We start from the raw sequence: 23,097 nt of genomic DNA on the forward strand, positions 1-23,097 counted from the left end.
CAATGTGACTTGCGGCGAGCGGCAACGTCGACTCGACGAACTGCAAAGCCAGTTCGCGCAGGAGTGCGAATTGTGCAGAAGGCCACCCTAAGGCTCGGAAAGGTCCTATAGGAATCCATTTTGGGTTTCCTCATGTCAGTTTCATCCTTCTAAGTGTTAGAAGTCGATACCGCACACGCGAAACTCCAAAAGAGGACGGAAATAGGTCGAACTAAAACGAGGCGGGCACCACTTCTAAGGTGCTAAGATAGTCGCAGGAAGACCCCTAAGGCTAGATCCTAATTCCTACGAGAAATACTAGACCTCACGAAAATTGAGGTCAACAGGGTGTAAACTAGCGAACATGAGCGAGCTCGTGTTAGCTCATTAAAAAAAATATCATTGTTCATGTTCGACTCGTTTGCTTAGCGAGTCGAATACGAGCTGTTCGCGATGAAAGAGTCGTTTTGACAACTTTAATAACACAGTCGTAATATGTTAAGGGTTAGGGCAAGACTTAAATCTTATTGTTTATATTAAAACATTATTTAAATATAATTAAATGTATTTTTATTCAATTTTTTTAATTAATAATTTTAATTGATTATAATCTTTGTAGCCTTGTAGTCAAGTAATTTTTTTAGAAATAGTACACACACACACACACCAACTCGGAAACATATTGGATGATACATTGGTTACTACTGACAATGACAATCATCTTACTAGCTTAGTAGTTTGCTCCTTCCCTAGAACTAGAGGCAGAGACAAGACCAAACTGATACTATGTATTTCAACACTGTTAGACTTTTTATTTAAATATCTAATATATTTTTCTATTTTTTTCTAATTTTGGAACCATTTGTGGTTTTTGTGTGGGCAGGGTGTCATGCTTAGGCCCTCTCACATATAATATTTGTATCTTTCTTTCTATTTAACATATATATATATATATGTATATATATATATATATATATACATATATATATATATATATATATATAATTTATGAGTAGTATTTCGAGTCAAAACGAGTCGAACGCGAACGAATGCGTTCATATATCGAGCACAAAAAAAAGTGTTCGTGTTCGGCTTGTTAACTTAGCAAACAAATCGAACACGAGTTTCTCAACGAGCCGTTGTTGACAGTACCAAGACCTATGAATTCTGGAAAGACATGCAATATCTACGAGCTTTGGAGCAAGGAGAGGGAAGTTTTTGGTGTTGGGAGTGAAGGGCTGCCCCAGATCTTGCTTTTGTGGACATAAAGGGGAGAGGAAAAGGGCATAATGAAGAGGACATTGGATGCTTTCAGGATAGTTAAGTATTATGTGCTTTTGATTTTTCTTTTTTGCACAGCAGCGGAAACGAGAATGATGGAGGATGGGATGGGATGCAGCGATCTGTTAATAATTTATATAGTGCCTACATATCATGACCTACATCTCGCCTGATCTTTTATTATCTGCATGCCAACTGCTTAATTATATTTATGTATATGATGTTCTTGCGCTTTCAAGTAGGGCTAGCACTGCAATTTATATACTGGTATTTGTCTTCCTACTTGATTTTAATTCATAGTTCATGTTTGCTCCAAAAATATATATATATATATATATATAGAGAGAGAGAGAGAGAGAGAGAGAGAGAGAGAGAGATATCTTTGTATGTGTGTGCAGTTATTTGTAGATTGATTCCTCGTGTATATTTTTACTTCTGCTGTGTCTGAGTCACATGTTTGCCTTGAAATATGTCATTATTTTGAATTTCATGTTAATGGTTGATGTGGGGAATTTTATCAATATAGGTGTCATGTTTAGTTAATTTCAATGTTATGAACATGCTTATGCAGCTCGGTTTGCGAACAAACGATATTTGAGGGATATCAGCAACAATTGAGGCATTTTGATTCAATTTGTGCATGTTGTTTTCAATCCCTGTCTTTCATTTATATCAATTTGTGCTTGCTCATTTTTATCGTATAATGTTTCGCCGTAGGTAAATTTGATGCTCTATGCACGCTGATCCATTTTATGGACTAAGATTATTGGGGTAGCCTCTATGGGTCCTGAAATGTCCTGGCACTAATTTATGTGATGCCTCACTAGATATCCAATTTTGGTGTCATGTTAAATTATATAAAGTCAGGCACTTTTGTTGAGGCCAACAGTATATTAACTATAGTGGATGATATTAAAATATTTCAAATAAAATTTTTCTCATCTTCGATTTTACAACTTCTTCATTTTTTAGAATTAGCGTATGCTTCTAGATATTAATATGATTGTTAAAAGTGTAGAATGGAATTGAATGATTTTTTTATGATTTTTGTAAAAGTTAAAATTTTGGGTATAATTTGTATTTTGCATTTATACCTCACAAAAACTTGAGTATTATAGTTGAGAGGGAAGATTGCCCTTCAGATGATTGTCGTACTTGGTTTTTTTTTTATAACACACACACTCTCTCTCTTACTTACGTGTTTATGATATGATATTGTTGCCAATTTTGGATATTTCTCTGCCATTTCATGTCTACAGACATAAACATATGTAATGCACCATTGCTAAGAAAACTTGTGGTACTTGTACTCTTTGAATTTTTAGTTGTTTCTGTTGAATTTGGCTGTTGTGTTGACAAGTCCTTTTATAGTATAAAACTGCCATTGTCTGCTTCTGGGGAGGCTATTTAAATCGTATGGCTAGAAGACCATTGTATTGAGTAGTGCTAGATGTCCTCGCATTTGGAACCCTTCTTTGAGTTGTAGTAGGGATATCGAATGGCTTTCTGCCTGCTAAGTAACCAATGATAGACCAAAAAGTCATTTGAGATATGTCTGACTCTGTCCTATTGTGCACATCTTATATTGACTGATGTACAGCTTGCCCTATCTTTGCTAGATGGGCATTCATTTAAAGAACTAACCTTTATTCTCTTTCTTCATTTGTATCAGACATTTGTGATAAGCAGAATGCAGAAATTATCGAAGGAAGGCTTACAGCGGACAGACAAACGGATCGGTCTCATGAATGAAGTGTTGGCTGCAATGGATACTGTCAAGTAAGTTTAAGCAGGATTAATCATTTGCTACACTCCAAAGAAATCTACCAAATTAATCAACACATGCGCACACACAAAGATATTCTCTGATCCCCTCCCCTCAATCTCATTCTACTCCCACTACCAAATAGCGATTCTACTATTTATTTATGCTTTCTTTCCAATTTCAACAGATGTTATGCATGGGAGAAAAGCTTCCAGGCTAAAGTACAGAGCATTCGAAATGATGAACTTTCCTGGTTTCGTAAGGCTCAACTACTCGCCGCGGTATTATTCTGTATCAGCATTCAATTTAACTTTATCATAATTCTTTTAAAATTTGTTTGGGTTCACATCATCTGATAATGCACTGCTGATCTCTCTCTTTGTGTGCAATAATAAAACAAAGGTCATGATGCGAATTTACTATGATATTTTGCAGTGCAACTCTTTTATTCTGAACAGCATTCCAGTTGTTGTTACTGTGATATCTTTTGGGGTTTACTCGTTGCTTGGAGGTGATCTGACTCCAGCAAAAGCATTCACATCACTTTCACTGTTTGCTGTTTTGCGTTTTCCTCTCTTCATGTTACCGAATTTGATAACTCAGGTTGGTGTTCTTTCTGTTAAATATTTAGATATGTATTGTGTAATTTTATTCATTGTCTTATAAATTCTGCTAATTTCATTTGTATACGCTTTATCTTCTTGACATTCTTTATCACTAGTCATTTTCCTAACTTTTTTAGGACACTTTGAATCCTCAAAACATCGGACTGCTGAATTATCTATGCAAGAAATTAGAAAGCCAACACTAGCGCTGGATGGATTCTTCATGGAATTCATCATAATTTCAAAATTAAATTAATAATGAAGTTTCATAAATGATATCCATCTCATAAAGAAGCTAAGCGCTAATTGATGATGAGGGCAGCCTGACACTCATCAGATTTTTAATAATTTATAGTTAAAAGCAAATGCTGAAAATTCAGCCATAAAATATATTGTTGGATTTATAAAGGCATAAAAATCAGTGTGTTTTAACTTTTATAGTAACTTAAACTTTTTCAGTCATTGGCCTTTGAAAAATGGAGTCTATCTAAACCGATTGGCTGAACATACTGTATCAGATCAATTGGTTGGGCCTTATTATTGCTTTGTTTTTTTACATTTTTGTATCTAACTGACTTGAGAGCTTATCGTGGACACGGTATTGTAGGCGCAATGGTGTTATTGTAGCTATTGCAGTAACCACGTCCCCTTCTTTCCTTTTTGTCTTCCTCCTCTCTCCTTTTCACTCTCTTCCATAAAAAGTCTCGTCCCTATTCATTACCTACCTTATTTACCACCTTCCGCTTCTATCTTAATTTCAAATTCCTTCCTTTTCCATCACCCCTCCTTTATTTCTTGCCAATTTTTTTACTGTCTAATCTATCTACTAACTTCCTCTTATTTATACATGTTGTTTGCTAAGGGGAGGACAGTTTTCATGTTTGCCGATTTTAGTTGCTGCCTTTAAGGCCTTCTTCCCCTCTGGGGGCGTACTCGACGATGAGAAGGTGCTCCAACTGTAACTTGTCTTAGGTGGTGACCATCTCCAAGGTCCGGGTGGTGCTCCGGCTGTAGCGTGATCCCGACGAGACATTTATCATTTCACAGCCTCTCTGACCCCGCTTCCATCAGCCACAAACCATCCCCCTTGCTGCCATCTACTTCCAGCTTTCTCCTTTCCACTGCTGACCTGCCCTGCTGCCTCCAACTGACCGCAGATCACACCAGCCCACTCCTCCCAGCCACCACCGGCCATCTCCCAGCCGCAGCCCAGGTCTCCAGGCTCTTTCCTGCCATCTACAAGGCCCTTACAGTATAGCTCGTGCTGCGGCCAGCCCCTCCAGAATCTGTTCCTGCTGCTGCCCAGCCGCCGACACCTGCTCCAGCTGCTGTGCAGCCCTCAGACACCGTTCCTGCTGCCGTCCTGCCTGCTGCTGTCCCAGGCCACCACAGCTCCTTTTCTGCCACCTTCCAGCAGCCACCAAGGTTCCTCCCCACTGCTGTCCTGCATCTCCAACGCCTTCCAACCATTGTCCAGTCCACCCCAAGCGCTTTCCAACCATTGTCCAGTCAGTCCAGCGCCATGCCTCCTGCCCTCCTGGATTTGTCGCTCTCTTCCTATAGGGCCATTTATGTGTTTTGTATTGCTTTCTTTTCATATTTTTAGCAGCGTCATAGTTGTCCTTTTTGTTTGCATTTTGTATTGTTTTATCTTGAGGAGTTAAATTCAATAATTATATTTACCTTCTTACTGACGACTCTCAATATCATCTAGTTGCCGCGTGACTTTTTTTATATTTTGATTTGAGATAAAGTGGAAACCATAAATTCTTAGGCTTCCTTAAAATTGTTCTTTTGTTGATCTTTAAAATAACACTCTGAACGCTATAGTACTCTGATATTGTGCCAACGCTGGTCTGTTGGAATTTTCTTCATCACTTCTGACCTTTTCAAATCTTCTTTGTCCTTCTATTTAATTTTCTTTTTTTCAGTTGGTGTATGAACTGCATTTGTAATTTTGATGAACATCTACCGACTCACCCTTTGTCGCTTGTAATTTTTGTTTATGAGACATTGAACTGTCCTAATCATTTTCTGTTTTTAATGCTGTAACCAAATATTAAAACTGACGGATTTGTTTTTCATTCGAACACGTCATAAATGGTTTGTATATTCATCTTTGTTAGGTTGTGAATGCGAATGTTTCATTGAAAAGACTAGAGGAGTTATTTTTGACTGAGGAACGAGCTCTTATGCCTAATCCACCTCTCGATGCTACTCTTCCAGCCATATCAATTAAGGATGGATACTTTTCCTGGGACTCAAAGGTTGCCATTTATGTCTGTAAAACTCAAGGATATGATTATATGTTTATGAATTCTATCTGTTTTCATGCTATTTCATTTTTCATCTCTTATTTCTTTGAGAATTTTTGTAAGCTTTTACTGAAATTCTTGGACCCTGCAGGAGGAGAGGGCCACATTATCCAATATCAACCTTGATATCCCTGTTGGTAGCTTGGTGGCCATAGTGGGAAGCACTGGAGAGGGAAAAACATCTCTAATATCTGCAATGCTTGGTGAACTTCCAGCAAAGCCAGGATCCAATACAACTGTTGTCATCCGTGGCAGTGTTGCCTATGTTCCTCAAATTTCATGGATTTTTAATGCTTCTGTAAGTTCTAGATTGAAATAATTTATGTATGGTATCATATGGATAATGTGCCTAATGCTAACTTGTTTTCAATGAATAACAGGTGCGGGATAATATCTTGTTTGGATCTCATTTTGAAGCACGGCGCTATGAAGAAGCAATTGAAGTCACTGCTTTACAACATGACCTTGAAGTGCTCCCGGTTTGCATCCATGCTCTCTTGAAATTTTTTATTGCAGTAGTAAATGTGTTTTCTTGCATATGAAATGATGATTTCTGCAACTAAAATAAATTAGGTTTATATTTCGCACTTATCAATTTATTTCTTTCAGGGTGGTGACCTTACAGAAATTGGTGAGCGTGGAGTTAATATCAGTGGGGGACAAAAGCAAAGAGTTTCCATGGCAAGGGCTGTTTATTCTAATTCTGATGTATATGTATTTGATGATCCCTTGAGTGCATTGGATGCTCATGTTGGTCGGCAGGTATTCTTGATCTCTCTTTCGCTTTTAATATTCATATCTCAGTCGTATATACATTATATGAAATATTTATTTGTAGATATTTATGGAGCTTTTCTTCTTAGGAGGGTAATGGTCATCTTCCTTTCTTCAAAATTTCTAAGCATGACCTTAAAATGTAAGATCAAGTCAGTCCATCCTGTTATAAATAAGTAAAACTAATATTGTCTGATCTCATTATTTGTTAAGCTTATTTGATCTTTCATTAGAAGCATTAAAATTTGTGTATGGATGGCTTTGATCATTTAATAAAAAAAATTACAATGTAAAGCCTTTTAAAAAGCTTGGAGCTTAGTATCTGAGTTGCTCGTGTTATTTAGAGAATATCTAACTGTTTTGATTGTATAAATTCATAGAAGTGACTTTATGAGCTTAAATATGTTTTCTTATCAACCCCATTTGTAATATTTGATGTCTGAAAGGAACTGACGAATATTGATCCATGAATAGTTTCAAAATGTTGATTTTAGTGTGTTTGTGCGTGTGCGTGTGCACGCATGCATACGTGATACAACTATACTTTTATGTGTTTATATTTATATATATAATGCCTACCTGGGATTGATTTTTCTATTTCTCGGAGCAGAATGACCACTCCTATTCTATTACATTCTAATTATATGACAATTAAATTTAAGATCAAAACTATTATTTTTCTTTAGCATCATTAAAGTCAGTGTGACGTTGGATCCGCATCCTATTTCTGTGAGGCTTCACGATTTTGCGGGCTGCGCCATCCACGTGAGGATCCTGTTCACTTGATTTCCGCGATCATGATCACATAATTTTGCAATCCTGATCGCATTATTTTGCGATCACAATCACAGGCAAGGCGGACCACATATGCCTCTAGATTTTCTTATGTTTTTGATTTATTTCTTATTTCCTATTCTAACTAAGTTATTTTCTATCATGTAGCTTTTATGTAATAAGTATATGGTTATTTGAGACTTAAGTTTTATTGATTTTATTGTGGGCTCCGAAAATTCACGACCGCTCCGCAGGAAAACTCTCTGATTTTATTTTTATGTTTATTTTGTTCAGTGTTAAGAGAGCTTAGGTTGGTCAATTACCCAGAGATTGGATTGTAGATAGGACATTACCCATAAATTTCACCCTCATTTTGCAAGGATATTTTGATATGGGGTTTGAGGTTTCCCATAGGCACAAATCTCTATGGTTAGTTACTCTCCCCTCTGATAACAGGAGAACACTTTCGATTAAGGCTAGTTATTAAAAATTGAGTATTTAACATACAATAACAACTTAGGATTTTAAATTGTAGAATTCACCACTTAAACTTAAAGTGGATGGTGAGGGAATGAAGACGAAGCCCGATCAAGATCTCATTGTTAGGGAATGAATACTTATGTTCATCGTTGTCCCTGATCTAATTAGTCAGAGAAGGTATTCAACCCAACATGACAGAAGGATTCTTGTTGATCTGGGGTAGATGTTTGTCTAAGGGGATAAATTTAAGTCGACCTTAGCTAACAAAAGACTTCAATCAATTGTACTTTTATAATTCACAACTCAAATGTTAGAAAGTCTTTGGGGAATATACGAGCTGCTATCGTGACCGTAATATATTATTGTTATTTGGCGGCAACCACCCGGTCAGAGGGCTCTTGTCATAATCGCTATTTTGTGATGTCATTTGATGGAATAACCACACAGACAAAGAACTCGGGCCACGTTCTTATTGGCATGGAATTGTTTTGATTATGAATATAGATGTGTATTTGATATGACATTAGCTCTTTGTGAACTGAGTCGGTCAAAAATTTATCACTCTTAAAAAGTTGTTGCAGAGATAAATGAGATTTTTTTTTAGCTTTTATTGATTTATTTTTGCTTTACATATTAGTTGGTTACTTTGAGAAGCTTGATTTTAAAGATTACCCCTCCGGTTGAAATCTTAGATCAATACGACCATCATCAGGGAATTAGTTATTTAAAACATTTTATCTTTAAAATGGGGCATTTAATTTTGCTAGTTTATGCTTTTTAAAGTATAAAATCATGTTGACTCATATCCTTATAGATAGAAGAATTGGACTCGATGGTTCAGACGTGTAAATTTTTATTTTAGAATGTGGGCGTTTATTTCAAAATTATTAGACTTGAAAACTAGTTCTTGCGAAGAGAAGGATCGGACTAGTTGAGTGAGACTTAGAATCTTATCCTATCGACAAAGCAACCTGGTTAGCCCGTGCAACATTCTCGAACATAGTATTTGAGCATCTAACATTTTGGTTGTAGCACATGCGGCATTTAGTTTCAAATATTAACAAACTTTCAAGTATTTTGCATTCTTTGAACGACTTAGATGCTAATTTAAAATATGAGTTTGAGGGAGAATTTGTTTCATGAAGGGGCATATGCAGCAATTTGAAATCATGAATGACAAATTTATTGAGATTATTCAAACTTTAACTTCTGCAAGTTAAAATACTTTTATAGATCTTAAGTGTTGTATTTCTTATTTGATTAAGGAAATATTTTTGAAATTTTTGTGTTGAAATTATTCAAAGTTTGAAATATTTTCAAAAATACACTTGCATTTACATAAATTCATTTGGAGCTTAAAAAATGATCGCCTTCTTTTTGTTACCAGACACATGAATTCAGTGGCGAGGTTTTAAAATTTTTAAGTTTAAGTTATTTTAAAACTTTATGAGTCTAAAGTTAAAAGCCCAAATTTTAAAATATTTTAATGCCCAGAGAGCCTAAATCTCAAAAGCTCGGGACTTTAATACTTTTAAAATCTTAAGAGCCTTTATTTTAAAGCTTGGTTTTTCAAATTATTTTAAAATTAAAATGTGTTATATTTTATTCTATTTTATAAGCCCAAAGTTTCAAATATTTTAAAGTGATTGTAAATCCAAATCACCCAATATTTCAGCAGCCTCGGCGTTAACTCCCGTTTGGGGGCACGGGAGAATGCCTACCTTCCAGCTGTCTTAAGAGACGAGGTAGTCAGTTTCGTGAGACATTGCTACAGTGGAGCAAAAGTATACATTTAACCTGCGATCTTAAAAGACGCAATGGGTCTTCAATGTAACTGTATAAAATGTTAGATCATAAATCAATATTTCTTGAGTGGTACTTTACTTTCCACGAACGACACTCAATTTCTCAGGAGCAGGTACTCACTTTTTCCACAAACAGACATTTTAAATTTTTTATATTTAAAAAAATTTTCCAAACGAGTTTGTTTTTTTCCCCCAAACAGTACTTAATTTCCCCACGAACTGGTACTCGAGCATCCTCGAGTGGATATTTTGAAAATTTCCTCGCACTGTCTCATAAATATACCTTTCGATAGTATAACTACGAATAAGGCAATAAAATAAAATTAGAAAATGAAATGAACAATTTAGTGGCTATTTGGTGCTCATTTTGGCTAGAGGATTCGACTCGGGTTTGAATAAGAAGCGGATTGATTTAGCAAGCAAAGGCTCCTTGTGATTTGCGAGAGAGATGAAACATCCTAAGGTGAAGGGGATCATCAGGATTGCACATGGAGGCAATAGGATTTCTCATTCATGCGATTGGGAAGAAGAAAAGGGCTCAAGATAGCAGAGGTGGAGGAGGAAAATCAGGCTTTAGGGCAGAGAATTGATCATGGCAAGGGGGAAGTCGAGCGGCTTTCTTGTGCGGCAGAGGATCATGAGGGGTAGGACAAGCATTTGGTTTGTTGGAACAGGGAATCGCTTGCGAGGTAGACATGACAGAGGGTTTCAATATGGGCTCGAACATTAAAAATCATATCGGCTTTGTGATGGCAGAGAGGAGAGGGCTCTGGTGAGACAGAAGCTTCATGCGATTACGGGAGCGACATGAAGGATCGTGACATAAGGCAACACATAGGAAAGGAATGTGATCCGTCGTTGCAGATTAGAACAGGAAGGTGAACACCGAGAAAAGTGACAGTATGCAAACAGGGAAGGTTTGGAGTGTTCCTCGAATACAGTGGAAAACACATATGGTTGTGAAGAAGACAAAGCGGGAGTGAAAAGGGAAATTGGGAGTTTCGGGTCTCTGCATGCCCAATTGCGACTATACCGCGATGTTTTCAGGCACATAGAAGAAACGATGAAGATCTCGAGTTAGTGTAGAGGGGATCCAAAGAGTTTTTTATGTTGTGAAGTGCGGGAAGGAGAAGAAAACACCGAAGAAGAGCAGTGCAAATGAAATTAAAAGATAGTGACTTGCGTTGTGCAGGTTTTTGAATTGGAGAAGACGAACGAAGTGGAATGGTGGAGATAGTGTAGTTTGGAACAACCGAGGAAGAGGTGGAACGAAACAGTGCCAATCATGCGAATGAATATGATTGAAGGAGCGGGGAGGTTTGGTTTGTCTATTTCTAACCGAAGGGAAGAGTGGGAGTGATTATTCCACTCCAACGGTCTCCAATAGGCGGGAAGACTGGATTGGATAAAATTTTATGTTAATTAATTTAATTTTTTTTTATTTTTGTTCCCCATTTTTTTTTTATTTCTATGGTCAACATTTATGAAGTTGAGAGATTCCTTCTCTGATTTATGTTTTTCTGAGTGTTGTGTCATCTTCCTATTGCATGTACTTTTAGTTTGCTCAAGAACATATGGTGGATAAGCGGATCCCCCTCGACGTCCGCACTTTGTCGTTTTGTCATTTGGCCGCTCTTTTCAATCCGGACAGCTGCCAAATTCCTCCAATATCTGCCCAACACTTGGTTTTGTCTCGTCTCCCTCTTCAAATGCCGTTGAACTACCATATTTCATTCCGTCGTTATTCCACAACCACCTTCCCATGAAATTCACTTCTCAAATACCTTCTAGGAGCAGTAGAGTGACATCACAGTGGCTCTCACAAATTCAAGAACTTATAAAGTCATTTGACCATCAGATGGATGCAATAAAATTTTCTCTTTGAAAGGTTTTCAATAACGTGAGAAGATCTTGCTATATTTATTCTGCATGATGTTTCCAATGGCCTGAAATAAATACTCTGCTTTTTGCTCACATTTAGAGTCTATTTATATTTTAATTGATGAAATGCATGTGTAAAGCTGGACCCGTAAGTGTATTTTTATATGTGGTCATGTCATCCGTGTTTTGTTTACATTCCTAACTTAGTGATTCAAATATTGTGAAAGTTTATGAAATTGGATCGGTTAGTACTTTTCATGTCACGAGTAAAACTCAAAGTTGTGATATTGGTTTTGAAGAACATAATAGGCTCTAGACAAAAAATAAAACTGAGAGGACATCATTCTTTTGACATTTAGATTTTAATGTTAGGAATTTCATTTGTATATAACTAGTGACATTCATGATTTCAAGAAGTTTTAGGATTATTTAATCATCAATTAGATGCATTCAAAGTTTCTCAATGGATAGTTTTGATTTAATGACAAGATAAATGTGACGAGGCTTTCACATGCCATGGAATTAGACATGAATCATTAAATATTTTCAAGTTATCTATTTTCTTATATTGTTTAAATGCACGAGCAAAATTGAACTTTTAAAATGCATATTTTGATGCTTTTTTGTTTCCTTCTTTCTATTATGTGCTGATGAATTGAAATTCAAATTCATGAAACTAGGTCATAAACAATTTTCATATTGTAGAGGAAAAACAAGCATAGAATTTTGAATTTGTGAAATGTATGAAGCAGTAAAAAAAACTAAAGTGGATAATGATTATTTTCGTTCACTTAAAAGTTTTCCTGTCTGGTCTTCAAACATAAGATCAAGATCATTCCTTCAAAATTGCCAGAACTAGTGACATGTGATTTCATTCATTGCTAAGATGATTCAATTTGTGATAGGAGTCATTGAGAAAAATTACACTTGATGGTTTTGGTTGCATGATAATATAGTTTTGATTGTCTTGTTTTCCTTAAATTTAGAGGGTTTTATATCAATTTAGATTGATAGAATACGTAGTTTAAATCTAGTTTTTTATATAAGTTTTTTCATGTCATAAAGCATTCTCATTTTTATTACATACTCAATATTTTGTTAAATCGTTATGAAAATTAATCAAGTATGATCTTCAATTAGTTTTCATAGATTAGATGAAAATTAAAATCATAGAATGCTTTGGACTTTTCTTCTCTTAGGAGGTGTTTAGTCCACCCTCCGCTATGTGTGTATGTATATATCTATATTCATTGTTATAGGTTTTCCCCCTGATCTGTAATTATTTGTTCAGGTTTTTGATAGATGTATTAAGGACAAATTGAGAGGAAGAACCCGAGTGCTTGTGACGAACCAACTACATTTTCTTCCAAATGTTGATACAATTATTTTGGTTCATGAAGGCATGATCAAGGAGAAGGGCACCTTTGAAGAACTCAGTAGTGATGGATTTCTTTTTCGAAAGTTAATGGAAAATGCTGGGAAGATGGAGGAGCAAGTTGATGAAGAGGGAAGTGAAAATGAAGGCAAGGAGATTGCCGCATCTACTGAAAATGGAGAAATTACAAAGGGTGGGAATGGACTGGAAAACAATAATAATAAAGGAAAGAATGGGAAGTCTGTGCTTATAAAACAGGAAGAACGTGAAACTGGTGTTGTGAGCTTTAAAGTTGTTGATAGGTAATAAATCTTCTTTTAGTCTGTCTTTGATTTGAATAGTTTCAGAGGATTACTCTTGAAACATGTTGTGCCATGTCTATAATAAGTAAGAACTGACTAATGGAACTTTTAATTACACATATTCCATCTAGCTGGAGTTTGATAAGCTATCTGATCTGAAAAATCAAGTGATATGTTAAATTATAAATTTCCAAAGTTGCCAATTGCATGCTTTCGCATAATACTTTTATGAGACATGATTTCTCCGTTACCGCTTATTATGATATAAATGTATTTTTGCAGCTTTCTACACTGTTTCTTCAATGCAAGCCTTTTTATGAAGTTGTAATAAAAATGCTTGAACTTTAAAACACTTGAAAGATATTTTTGTTCATTATTATTCTTCATGCAATGCACAAAATTTTTGAATCTCATCCTAGATTTATTTTTACTATTATGTAAATAATTATGTTTTTACAACCCCTGTAGGTATAAGAATGCCCTGGGTGGGCTCTGGGTTGTCATGATACTCTTCTTTTGCTATGTATTGACTGAAACTCTTAGAATTTCAAGTAGTACATGGTTGAGTGTTTGGACAGATCGAAGCTCTCCAAAGAGTCATGGGGCCGGTTTTTACAACCTGATCTATGCACTTCTTTCATTTGGCCAGGTACTACAAGTACTTAACATCATATACTTGAAATTTTGACTTTGCCTCTTGATTTATTTTTGGACGGTTATAATCACATTATGAAATAATATCTGTGATGGTTCATATATTAAACTACTTATATATTTGCTTTTATGTAGGTACTAGTGACACTTACTAACTCTTATTGGTTGATAATTTCAAGTCTTTATGCTGCCAAGAGGTTGCACGATGCTATGCTTAATTCTATATTACGAGCTCCAATGGTATTCTTTCACACAAACCCACTTGGAAGGGTAATAAATAGATTTGCAAAGGATCTAGGTGATATAGATCGCAATGTTGCTGTATTTGTCAATATGTTTTTGGGACAAGTTTCACAGCTCCTTTCAACTTTTGTTCTGATCGGTCTTGTCAGCACTACTTCTCTTTGGGCCATCATGCCACTTCTGATTCTGTTTTATGCTGCCTATCTATATTATCAGGTAAAAGCAACTTATACTATTATCTGAAGGATTGTTAATATGTTTGTTCCACTCCACTGCTCCAAATTTATACTAGTAGTTTTTGCAGTAAGCTTGCCATCCGCTGATTCTATTGAATATTTTTATTGTTTCAAGTAGTGGTCTACTACATTTTAGTGCGTTGACAAAGCCATGAACTAAATATCCCTTGCTTCCATGTTCGCTCAAGAACCTTTGTCAACTGAATGTAAAGAATCTGGTTGTTTTTAGGTTCTCTTAGTGAAATCTTCAGTCTTCTCGAAATTTTCGCTCATCATCATTATCATTAGCCTCATCATTATTAAAATAGGAGAGGATAAATTAATTATTAGCTAAATAATATATCATCAATTCACATAGCTAGCAAAAACAACAGTTCTCTTTAAGAATTTCTAGAGGAAGGCTAAGTCGGAATTGGCGTAGCAATTGAAGCGTCTTATGGAAGTGGCGGCCATGCAATATAGTGATTAGTAGTAAGAACAAGTCTAAGGAATTGCGGGCTCCGAAAATTTGAGCCCTAGACTTTCATTGAGAGCTTTATATTGTTCCAAGTCAATTTTTCAGAAGGTAGATTATACAGTCGATAATGCACTTCCAAATATTTCATCCTCATTTTTCGGAGATTTTAAGCTCGGTTTAGAAGTTACTCATGAACTCAAGCCCCCGTGGTTTATTACCTCTCCTTGTAACGAGAGATCACTTTTGATTAGGGCTAGTCACTACAATTTTGCGCATTACCTTAGGTTTTAGATTATAAAATTTTTCATCATGAGTTCAAAGTGGATGGCGAGGAAATGATGACAAACTCAATCAAGATCTCATGATTTCATCATCTTGGGTCGTCTTGGTCTTAATCTATTTAATCAAGGAGATAATCGACCCAAATCGACCAAATAATTTGTGCCAACAATCATAGGTTGCACATTTAAGGGGAACTTTATAGACCCGATTGATATTTGTCTTAAGTGATAAATTTCAGTAGATCTTAGCTAGCAAAGAGCTTTGTGCTAATTAAATATGCCTTATGATTAATAACTCAAAGAGTAAAAATCTATTGGGGAACATACAAATTACAACTATGACCGTAATATAATGGTAGTATTTGTTGGAAAATCAACCGTTCATAGGATATTAATCGTAAGTGTTCTTTTTGTGGTTTCGTTGGGCTAAATCACGCAGATAGAAGACTCAGACTTGGGCCGCATTCTTACTGGCATAGATTTATTTTTGAGTATGGATAGTGATACACTTGTATATGAGAATCCAGTTTAGGAATAAAATAAATCCTTGGCTATGAGGATCTAATTTAGGAAAAAAATATTTTATTTTTATTAGTTTCTTTTTTCCCGTTTTTATATATATTCATTGTATAATTTGTGTGTGTTCCTGTGATGTTTCTGCTAGGGTTTACTCCCATCGCATCTTCATGGCGACCCGAGTAGCCCTTCTTATCTCTTCGCCGGATCGAAATCGTAGCTTGCTCCTTCGTCATGCTTTGTCATCTGCTCGACTTCGTCTATTCCTTCGTCGCGCTTTGTCTGCATCGAATTCGTCTGCTCGACTCCGTCTGCTTTGACTTTGCCTCCCTCGGCTTCACGACTCCGTCTGCTGGTTCGTTTCCGGGTCGTACTTCGTCGTGCCTTGACGAAATCACAGCCTTCGTCGTCTGCGGCGTCTTCTTCGTCAAGGACGATAGACTGCTCTGCCACATCGACCTGCTCGATTGCTCGCATCGTTCGTAGGCGGCAGTTTTGCTCAACTATTTCCTCCTATGCCACTGCACTTGTCGGCGACATTTCCTAGTCGTGCTTCTCTTTCAGGTTCAGAGTCTGGTTTTCATATTGACAAGTCCTGCAATGTTCCTTAATCTTTTCACTGGTGGCGATCACACCTTCATAAAAAAATTGGGGAAAAAAAAGGAAGTTTGCTCTTATTCTCACAGAGGTTGAAACCAGTACTCTCGTGTCCTCTTGGCGCTTTGCTCTAGTGGGAAAATTTCTGTATGGTCACCTAAAACTGGAGATCATTCGAAAAGATTTTGAGGCTATGAAGGTGATCTTGTTCTAAAGTGTGTTGGAGATGTGCAGATTGTTGAACATTATAAGCAACTACATGTTGTACCGGCTGGCGTGTTTTGGCGGCTGATCTGTTATTTACCGGCTGATCTGTTATTGGATCAAAAGAGTCCTCTCGTGTTTCTTGACATGTATGCGAGTCTTATTCAATAACAGTGAGTGGTATGAGCACAACTGGATTTGTAGCTATAGTATGTTATTCTTCTTCAGGAACTGCGGTGTTGGGAAGAGGATCGGGTTGCATCTTCTCAACAGGGATAATAGATGGTTGTTCTTTATGGTTGTTCTTTAGCGATATTCTTTAGCGATATTCGACCTTAGATGAGGATGAAAATGATAGCAAATAGTAGAGCTGTGGCCAAGCATACTACAATGAGAGCAATAAGGACGGTGTGATTCGATTTCAACTTTTTGCCAATACCAGTTGTGAGTGGTGTCAATCCATACCTTATCCGGAGCTGGTTAAGTGATATCTCTCTCAACTAACACACAAGCCACAGAGGGTCTGGTGACAGCAAGCGTAGGACTATCAACCCTGAGAGGCATACCGTAAGCAAGTGCTAAGGAGTAGAGAATTTCCAAGTTGAACAGATGTAATTTTAACCCCGGGAATTTAATCCAGACTGGAATGATAGGGGAATGATAGGATGATAGGGGACTCCGCTTTTGGGTCGAAGCCAACAGTCCATTTCAGAATTTTCTTATAACGGTTGTCGATCTTGATAACTTTCCGAGAAAAGATGCGAGTGTAATCGACATCATGAGACAACTGAATCAGTATGTGCTGACCGTCAAGTAAAGTCAAATATTCCAACTGCCCAATAATATTAATCTTTAACCAATCCGTAGAGGGTTTTATTTATGGTGAAATGAACCTCTGGCTTACAAAAAAAGTAAAATGAAGAACCCTGATACATTAAATAATATAGGAAATATGACCAAATATTCCCTTTATACAAGTCCCTAAATAAATTAGGAAATACAATGTTGTGATATTAAACATATCTCCAGATAAGAGAAAGCCCTAAAAGGGAGAGATTCTTAAGAGATGGGGACATGAGAAAAATTTTTATCCCAAATGATTCTGTCATTCATTTGATCCACTACAAGGCCTAACTACCCCTATGTGGCCCCAATCAATAGAATTCACTTCTTTTTTTCTGATTCTTCTATCCATGCATTAAAAAATAGTAAGAACTTGTTTTCTTTTAGGATTGTGATACTGCCCTCCATATCTACTTATTTAACACGTGGGCTTGCCCTTGGGAGCATAGCTAATATAAGAATGAGAAATTGTTGGATTTTGATCACAACACATGTTTAGATAACCTGAAATATGATTACATGAATTACAAGTACTATAGAATATCTTTTCAGAAAAAAAGAAAAAAGAAAAAGCAATTTTTGTTTCACCAAACAGCATGTCTGCTAATACAGCTACTGCTATATCTAGAAAAATACTGTTGTTTTTTAAAGTAAAACCACCTAGCCTCTCTGTTGGCTGGATACACCAAACAGCCTAGATGGCTGTTTTAAAAGGTTCATTTGCCAGACCATTGATCAGGGATTAAGATGGAGTTGTTCTGAACTTTTGAAAATAAGATGAAAATACATGTAAATTTTATCTCTGTGCTTGGTTTGCTGTGTTTATTACTTATACCTGAATTCTACTTGAATGTGCATGCTACTTGATGGAAATCAATCATTGCTGATTTTTCTCCCTTCTTATTGTACACAGAGCACTGCCCGCGAAGTGAAACGCCTGGATTCCATAACTCGGTCTCCTGTTTATGCACAATTTGGGGAAGCATTGAATGGACTTTCAACCATACGTGCATACAAAGCTTACGATAGAATGGCTCGTATTAATGGGAAGTCCATGGACAATAATGTTCGATTCACCCTTGTGAATATGAGTGCCAACCGTTGGCTTGGCATACGGTTAGAAACACTGGGTGGGATTATGATTTGGTTTACAGCATCCTTCGCTGTAATGCAGAACCAGCGTTCTGAAAACCAAAAGGCATTTGCTTCAACAATGGGTTTACTTCTTTCTTATGCTTTAAATATTACAAGCCTATTGACAGCCGTTCTAAGACTTGCAAGTCTTGCTGAGAATAGTTTAAATGCTGTGGAACGAGTTGGAAATTACATAGAGCTACCTTCTGAGGCTCCTCCAGTTATTGAAAGCAACAGACCACCTCCTGGTTGGCCTTCTTCAGGAACAATTGATTTCCAGGATGTTGTTCTTAGATATAGGCCTGAACTTCCTCCTGTTCTCCATGGCATATCCTTCAGAATTGCAGCAAGTGAGAAAATTGGAATAGTTGGTCGTACTGGAGCGGGAAAGTCTAGTATGATCAATGCTTTATTTCGGATGGTGGAATTGGAGAGAGGGACAATCCTTATTGATGATTGTGATGTTTCCAAATTTGGTCTCTGGGATTTACGCAATGTTCTTGGAATAATCCCTCAATCACCAGTTTTATTTTCAGGTATGTTGTATGGTTTTTAACATGGGTTAAAAGTTTACTTATGAAATGTGATTTGTGATGATATTATTATTCAAATTGTACAATGATTGTTATTTATTATTATTTTTTTACAACAAAAATATTATAACGTGAAAATGATAGAAATACATCAAGGACAATTAACAAGAATTGTTGGAGAAAGAAAAATTATATCATCAAGGAAAGAAATAAAGCAAATCTTTGAGGAATTAAGTCATTATTTACTTGAAAGTTACAAAGTGGCTTATTTCGATCTCCTTGCTTGAAGTCTGGTGAAGGTGATAGATATTTTCTTATTCTTGCCTCACATAATAAATATAAACTGAAATTTTTTATCCACTGGCGAATAAATTCTTTGTCTACTTTCATCTGAGAAAGACTAAAAAGCATCAAGGTTATCACTGTGATCACAACTTTGAGGATTTGGAGGATCTGTTATGGGCATGAATATGGATCAATGAAACTACTTAGGGGTGAAGAAACAACTATTGTCACATGTTAGGAGGGAGTTTGATCTCAATCCCTAAAGGAAAAGTTGGTCCCACATTCTGAGTGCAGACTCTATATGATTGAAATGCTTCTACAATGATCACTAATTGGCTATGGTCACATTGTATGGTTTTGTGTTTGAAAAATTGGGTTTTTTAATTCTAGGTGAGCCTTGAAGCATTCTACAAAATTATTTAAAAAAATTTTATAGAATAAGCAATAGGATTGAATGCCTTAAAATTTTATTCTGTCAATATCCACACTTCTATTTTCAAATGAGAATTAACTTTTAGCTCAACTAGTATACGACAATAGCTTTATCTACTTGTAAGTTTTCGCCAAATATTGATCCTAATGAATATAGTGAGGATTGGATTAAATAATGCAGCCAAAGACGTGGGAATGATATCCGGAGTGGAGTAATTGGTGGTTCCTCTTAAAGAGTCAATTGTGGCGACCATTTCAGCATACACATTGGGAAGCCATTGATATAATCTGTCTACAAAGAAAAATGCCTGGTGTTTTGAGCTTCTGAGATGATTTAATTGTGATATAACGAGAATTCATGAGCCCAAGAGAATGGGTGGCAACCAATATTAAATCCGATAAAATACTGCGGATGTTCATGTTATGATGACCTAAAGGGAATTTGCCAACAATAAAAAAGCAAAGAGATTTATCAAGCTCAATGAACTCGTCATCAGAAAATATAAGGGCTTGTTAGCCTTTGATACATGAAAGGATGTTTATGAGTTAGTGAGATTGTATATTGATTGAAGAATATGAGGAAATATTTTTTTGGTGATTATAAATGAATTCTATTATTTACTCTACCAAAGATATTTGTAAAAGAACGAGGGTGTTAGGTAGGAGGTTTGATTTGGGTATGGGGAGTAGAGGTTTAAACTGCAATCCTAGGAAGGGTGAAAAAAGGGGAAGCTAAGGATCTTGTTGAGGAGTCAACATCAAAGGAGATTGATCCAGGTTGGAAGGAGAGTGGTAGGTACAACATCAACTGGAGATGAAGGGAGTGAACATGGTGACGTAAATAGATGACTGGTAAAATAAAATTTCACTAAATGTGGGAAAAGAAAAGAGAAAAAAACTTTGAAGTCTTAGGACCGAGAGGGAGGGAGAGGGGGCATCCCTATAGAAGTAGGAATGCTGCTAAGGGGGTGTTGGGTACTCGGATTTTAGCAGGCTTTAATATTAACGTAAATGTAGCCATACAAAAAAGATTGAGGAAGTTAAATCTAAATCTAAAAATCCTCCTCTTTCATTACTTTTATAACCTAAATGCGGATTTATTAAATCCGATTATTATGTGGATGTGGATTGAACGGATTTAGCTTAGGAAGAAAATTAGATGAGTGGATTTATGACAAACAGGATAAACAAATTTAATGATTTAAGCTGAACCAAACAATATTCTGGATTTTCAACATTTGGATTTAATAAATTGAGATTTATTAAATTTATTTAACTTAAATCCTAGTTGCAACCAAACACCCCTAAGTCAAAAAATCAATGCCATAAGGCATCTTCTAATTAAAGAGCACTAAGTAGTAATTGTATCATAGAGCAACGGAGCGCCGGCCTAGACGCCCAATCAGACAGGCAGAATGCAGCCAAATCCAACACTCCTGCCCCAAATAAAGCCAAAAATTAAAAAAAAACATTTAGTCAAGAAATCTAAAATAGAATCTAACTTATAATTGCAAGTTAGTTTTTCAATTTGTACCTCAAATGTCATTGGATCCATAGCATAATACAAGCAATTTGAATGTGACATTTGAATGTTCTCAGTGAGCTTTTGCACGTACTAGAATGCTTACACAAATTTGCTTTTTATTAAGCCTGGTATGTGCTTCATGAGATGATATTTCAATCAAATCCTATACCTAAAAAATCATGTACATGCTTTGAAGAATGTGTGGGCAACTTAAATTTATGCATTCACAAATGAATTGCATGCGTTCTTATGATAATTCTAAGTTCTTGAACTTAAGTGTCCGAAAATACTGCACGGGTAAGAAAAAGAAACTAATTTATAAGCATTCAAATGTTTAATTTTTGCAATTTTTTAATAAATTACCAAAATTGAACTTTAATTACATGCAATTGAATGTGCCACAATGCATATAGGATAAAGTCAGGAGTCTTAAGCCAGTTCAATTCTTTTCCTTATAAGAATTGAAGTTGACAAGAACGAGTCATAGTCGAATAGTTTGGTCATTCTCATCATAATGATTAGAGTCAACATGGCTAATACTTTTATGAATGCTTAAGTAACTAAATTCAATTAACTTACAATATACGTTTCAATCAAACCTCGATGATGATTACGTTGTTAGTAAATGAAATTTGGATGGTTCATCATAAATTAAAAGTTTTATAACTAGTATATATATATATATATATATGAAAAGGGGTACATATAAAAATAAAAAAAAACTCAAAACCACCAGGGCGCTGAAAAAGTGAGGGTCATCCCAATCTAGTCCTGCCTCTGGCTCTGGTTCTCGGAAGGGGAAGGGATCCAGCTAACAGATTGGTAAGGTGCTTGCGATTACCAGAAGTAACCGAAGTATCATCCATAAGACTCATGAGCTCAAGTAGATCTTCATTCATCTTCTTCCTCCTGGTAGTGTAAACCTGTCACTCCTCATCCGAAGAATCAGTCTGATGAAGTGGTAGAGTTGAAGCAGAAGGATCACCAACCGTAGTACCCACAATATATTCTAGTATATGTGACGTATGGGTTGCCTCTACACCGGATACTTCCTGAAGAAGGGGAGCTGCAAGGTTCTGATTATCAGTCTGAACACTATCTTTTGTAGGTAATGTTTCATCAGTATTATTTTTTATGGGGTTTGAATGTGCCAACTTCATATCACTCATAGTAACAGTAACAACTATGTCATATGGGGGTCCACAAAGGCAACAAACATCTCCTGTCTGGTAGTATCCTCCCCAGATGGAACTAAAATATCCAGAGTAGTGGGGTTAGACTCATCCTTATTCACTTGAACGTCCAATAAGTTCTTGAGCTCGAGTCGGCGTCCATTCTTTTTTCTTCTTCCTAGAATAGACATGTCATTCATCATCTGAAAACTGGCTTATCTGATTAGTAGATTGGTCTAAAGTGTGTCAGACATGTGTAGGTTGTTGAACTTTGGAAGCATCTATTTGTTGTACCAGCTGATCTTTTATTGGATCAAAGGAGCACTCTTGTGTGTCTTGGCGTGTGTCTTTCTTGTGTGTCTTGGCATGTAAGTGAGCCTTCTTCAATAACAATGGGTCGTATAGACTCGTTTGGATCAATACTAGTAATATGGGGAGATGTTTCATGAGACTCCAGAGTATCATGCTCCAAGCAGCTGGAATAGTGTTCAAAAGTAGGAGCATCCAGGGGTAGAACGGCTTGGGTATGATGTTCTTCTTCTGAGACAGCAAAGGTTTGAATAGGAGGGTCATCAAAAAATTTTCCATTAGGAACAGCGTCAGTTAGATGAGCAGAGGTATATGCGGTGTTGGAAAGAGGGTCGGGGTG

At 36.3% G+C, this 23,097-nt stretch overlaps 1 protein-coding gene across 1 annotated transcript in view; it reads left to right on the forward strand.

Annotated features, from left to right (window-relative positions):
- The window catches only part of LOC110029157 (ABC transporter C family member 2-like), a 93,259-nt gene that overhangs the window by 58,274 nt on the left and 11,888 nt on the right, over positions 1–23,097 (forward strand). Inside the window, exons 14-24 of the mRNA XM_020731315.1 lie at positions 2,933–3,039; positions 3,213–3,306; positions 3,461–3,628; positions 5,757–5,897; positions 6,037–6,243; positions 6,326–6,424; positions 6,555–6,707; positions 12,951–13,336; positions 13,805–13,985; positions 14,126–14,449; positions 18,281–19,037. Coding sequence (XP_020586974.1) covers positions 2,933–3,039; positions 3,213–3,306; positions 3,461–3,628; positions 5,757–5,897; positions 6,037–6,243; positions 6,326–6,424; positions 6,555–6,707; positions 12,951–13,336; positions 13,805–13,985; positions 14,126–14,449; positions 18,281–19,037 — 2,617 coding nt within the window. The remainder of the gene's footprint in view (positions 1–2,932; positions 3,040–3,212; positions 3,307–3,460; positions 3,629–5,756; positions 5,898–6,036; positions 6,244–6,325; positions 6,425–6,554; positions 6,708–12,950; positions 13,337–13,804; positions 13,986–14,125; positions 14,450–18,280; positions 19,038–23,097) is intronic.

This window comes from Phalaenopsis equestris, unplaced genomic scaffold, assembly GCF_001263595.1.
Source record: "Phalaenopsis equestris unplaced genomic scaffold, ASM126359v1 Scaffold000552, whole genome shotgun sequence".
Classification (NCBI taxonomy): Eukaryota; Viridiplantae; Streptophyta; class Magnoliopsida; order Asparagales; family Orchidaceae; genus Phalaenopsis; species Phalaenopsis equestris.